Source organism: Plasmopara halstedii (genome assembly GCF_900000015.1).
Source record: "Plasmopara halstedii genome assembly, contig: Scaffold_292, whole genome shotgun sequence".
Lineage (NCBI taxonomy): Eukaryota > Oomycota > Peronosporomycetes > Peronosporales > Peronosporaceae > Plasmopara > Plasmopara halstedii.
The window spans coordinates 1,164,782-1,168,291 of NW_020187213.1; the positions used below are offsets into that span (position 1 = coordinate 1,164,782).

At 42.6% G+C, this 3,510-nt stretch overlaps 3 protein-coding genes across 3 annotated transcripts in view; 1 reads left to right on the forward strand and 2 right to left on the reverse strand.

The window, feature by feature from the left end:
• Positions 1–466: 466 nt before the first annotated feature.
• On the reverse strand, positions 467–1,834 carry PHALS_15138 (uncharacterized protein). Its single transcript, XM_036407350.1, has one exon. It carries the CDS (start codon positions 1,139–1,141, stop codon positions 722–724), a length of 420 nt encoding a protein of 139 aa, XP_036263059.1. The 5' UTR covers positions 1,142–1,834; the 3' UTR covers positions 467–721.
• Positions 1,835–2,166: 332 nt separating this feature from the next.
• On the forward strand, positions 2,167–2,604 carry PHALS_06067 (uncharacterized protein; the record flags this gene model as incomplete). The annotated part of the gene is made up of 1 exon (XM_024723417.1): positions 2,167–2,604. One exon carries the CDS (start codon positions 2,167–2,169, stop codon positions 2,602–2,604), a length of 438 nt encoding a protein of 145 aa, XP_024574395.1.
• A 341-nt stretch (positions 2,605–2,945) lies between these two features.
• PHALS_06068 (TRANSPOSON TY4-H GAG POLYPROTEIN-RELATED) overlaps positions 2,946–3,510 on the reverse strand; it is a gene marked incomplete at both ends in the record, with an annotated part of 4,732 nt that continues 4,167 nt past the window's right edge. Inside the window, 2 exons of the mRNA XM_024723418.1 lie at positions 2,946–2,993; positions 3,058–3,164. Of these exons, the coding sequence (XP_024574396.1) occupies positions 2,946–2,993; positions 3,058–3,164 (155 nt within the window). The remainder of the gene's footprint in view (positions 2,994–3,057; positions 3,165–3,510) is intronic.

Sequence of the window (3,510 nt, forward strand, 5' to 3'; positions counted from 1 at the left end):
TTTAAAATCAAAGTTACCCCCAAGCGGAGCAAGCGCGTGACAACGTTTCTCACAAATGCGCCACAAGTTAATTAGTATTTGAAATCTACCATTTTAGCTTAAGAAAGCATTGTATACCATTTCCTTGAGGACATTGTGTAACCATACATAAATTTGTGGCAGTCGTAAACTACCTACATTCGTCCACTGTCGTATACACTTCGACTTCCGGCACAGGTATCTTTGCCTACTCCTCCCTCTGCCCTCTGTCGCTGACTTGAAGTTTAGGTGTAACATCACGAACTGTATCAGTTAGTCGTTCGACCAGGTTTAAACTTCATTATTGGCAGTCCATATTCAACTTAGTATTAAATGCTTTTGAGATCTATCAGGTTTGAAAGTCAATCAGGTATCAAAATATTTTTTTGCTTTTTTGGTTGTTTTCTATTCGGTTTTAGTATGTGAGTATTACCGATACATAGCTGAACTTTTGTATTGAACTTGCTACTTTTTAAAAATATCATCCTACTTGAACGTCAAGCCATTGCTCATGGCTCTGTACATCAGATCAGTCGAACGGTGGTGAGCCGGTGATTCATATTCCATTCTGTCAACATCCTCTGACCACTCACTTCGACTACAGTAAATACGAAGAAATGCGTTTTCCTTACATCCTACTGCTCGTTGTGGTCGTCGCCTTCATATCGATACGATGCTGTATCATACTTGGTGTCTCACAAAATCAACAGTACACAAAGCTTTGGTTAGCTTGTATCAATCTCAGAAGGAACCAAAGGAAAAAATCTTCCTCGAATGACACGGACGATGAAGAGAGGTTTGTAATTGTTCCGACGGGCATGAAATTTGGGCTCCACAAGAATCGCACGTTCCACTCACTCTTCAATAACGTTGTGCACAAAGTATACAATAGCTGGCTTTGTGGTAATAAATGATTCAAACCAAGATCTCGGCTTCCTTTACTCGAGTGCATCCTGGAGTCAAGACTGTTTACGCCAATATGCATAGCGCGCATGAAATGGGCGCGATCGGCAAACTCGCGGTCTTCCATGCAGTTTGCATCCAGTCGCAAATTTTTTTCGCTCTGCAGTCCAACGTGCCGAATAATACTCGTTGCTGACCACTTTAATTCACGGACGACCATGACAATCGCTACAAGCTGGAAGCCAACATCAGTGTCTACCTATATCTGTGATTGCGATGCCAAGTTAGAGTTGTAAATTCTCATCCAAGCTCGCTGTCCCGTCGCCATACACCCATTCTGAACTCAAGTTTACTGTGTGTGATTCGGATCCCAGTCTGTTGTGCGTGCGTCTGGCTAGAACTAAGGCCACGTATCAAGTTGACCATATTGCCAGGTCGGTGTCGATGCTATGCTGATTCCGGCCTCGTGTCATGATGTGAACTGTCTAGTATGGGGCAGCTTTTTTGCACTTTTACCTGCAGACCCAGATCTTGAGACCGAACGCAAGTCTAGATATCGACTGGTTGACATCAATTGCTGCAGGTAGCAGTCACTTTTTTTGAACATCGTGCGAGTGCTACCAGTCAGCTAATGGACATCTATCGATGCATTGGCGACGTATAGCATATCAAAACCAAATAATCACTAGCACTTGCTGGCTAGGACGACTGAGATGATGGCGCACATATTTGGTCAAATGCTTGTTTCAAGTCTTCTTGTACGGCCTGGATTGTGTGCTTCGAGCACAGCACATGCAAGTGACGTGGGGACCTAATTGTAACATCAAATCGCTACTTTAGAGCACCTGAGACTGAGACATCTGGATTATTGATTAGATCGCAATCAGGAATATAATTATACGGACATTTTTGCATCTATTCCATTTTTTTGTAGCCAGGAGATTCACTAAGATTCAGGATGAAAAATCTTCCGATCTTTCCATTTTTTTCAAAGATCTGGATATACATAACCCGTTACATTTTTTTTATTGCCATAGGGATATCATGAGGCTCGATAACAACGATGTGCAAGGATCACGTAGCATACACACTTTGATGTATGAGGTAATCTCAGAAGTATTAGTAATGTGCAGTTTCAACACGCATATCAATAATTTATCTCGAATCATTTAGTGCACATACATATTATCGTTTTTGTCACGCTTTAATTTGTGTCATTTACATATATTATCGAGGTCAATCATCATGGCCATCAAGCTGTCGTCCTCGTGCCCGCCTGTGTTGTCGCCGCGCTATTCTTCACGACTGTTCCGTTCCTCATTTACCACGTGCTTCTCGGTAATCAGCGCAGTACACAACAAGCTTTGGGGCTGCGCCTTTGTCGCGCTCCTGGTTCTCATCACGTCACTTAATTACTGGCGCAATCCAATCAAGGGCTGGCGCCGTACGGCCGACATGATGACAGTCTTTGTTGCTGCACTCTACCACGCCTATTACTGCATAGCTGTGTGCCAAGACTCGCTGGTACAGATTATGTACGCACTGGTGGTGGCCAATTCGGGCTACTGCTACTTTCAGGCACGCAAGGCTCCTAGCCAGAACGTATCGTCAGCTTGGCACTGCGGGCTGCACTTGCTGGGAAACGCAGCTAATATGTTACTGTATCTTGGTATTTCTTTATGATGATCAAGACGACAGACTTAAGTATAAGACCGACAAATATGGCTGGTTCATATTTTAAAAACTGATGTAGTCGAAGGTTGAGTTTTTGAGTGCTAAACGGACATGATGATCAAGACGACAGACTTAAGTATAAGACCGACAAATATGACTGGGTCATATTTAAAGACTGATATAGTCGAAGGTTGAGTTTTTGAGTGCTAAACGAACGGTTCATACGTCAATAAACACCTCTTGTTATTTATAACTCAAATGCTATTGTCTAGTGAGCATGATTCCGTTTTCTCTTAGCTGGCTAGTAGATACACGCATTCAAATTGAAAGCTAGTACCAACGTTGTAGCTCTAGTGCCATGAATGATTAGGCGATTGCCATGTACCTCCTTCCGCCTGCTGTGCCTCATTGTCACAATAAAGTAACATGTCCATAATATGTATTGTTTGCTAAACGGCCCACCTTCATAGAAAATTTGCTGCAGGTGGCGGCGACCAGTACAGATGCCGTGTTGGCCTTTGGGTGCCCAAACTCATCAAGTTGCTCGTCCGTTTTTTTGATAACTTGAGCTACATCAGATATACTGTTGACAACAAGCAGTCGCTAAGGTGCCTACTAAATCAAATCTCTTTCAAAGTCTTGCGAGAGGTATAGAGCCTGTAGTTGTCACATAATGGACAACATTTTAAACGCAGTATTGAACAAGACAGATTACGAATGTGTTAAGACGTTTTAGCAAGGAATGACTATAATCAATCAGACAAATTCGCGATGAGTAACATCTTTATCAAGCGCGGGAGGTTAACACTGTCAATTATGTGCGTAAAATTGTGTACGCACATATCATGTACTGTACGATAGTACAGCACGTACCTTGTTACAATAACTGCTGAGGAAGGTGTTGCATATGGAACA

What these genes read in the sequence shown, in the direction of transcription:
- PHALS_15138 (XM_036407350.1), bottom strand. Translation starts at nt 1,141, where the DNA reads ATGGTCGTCCGTGAATTAAAGTGGTCAGCAACGAGTATTATTCGGCAC.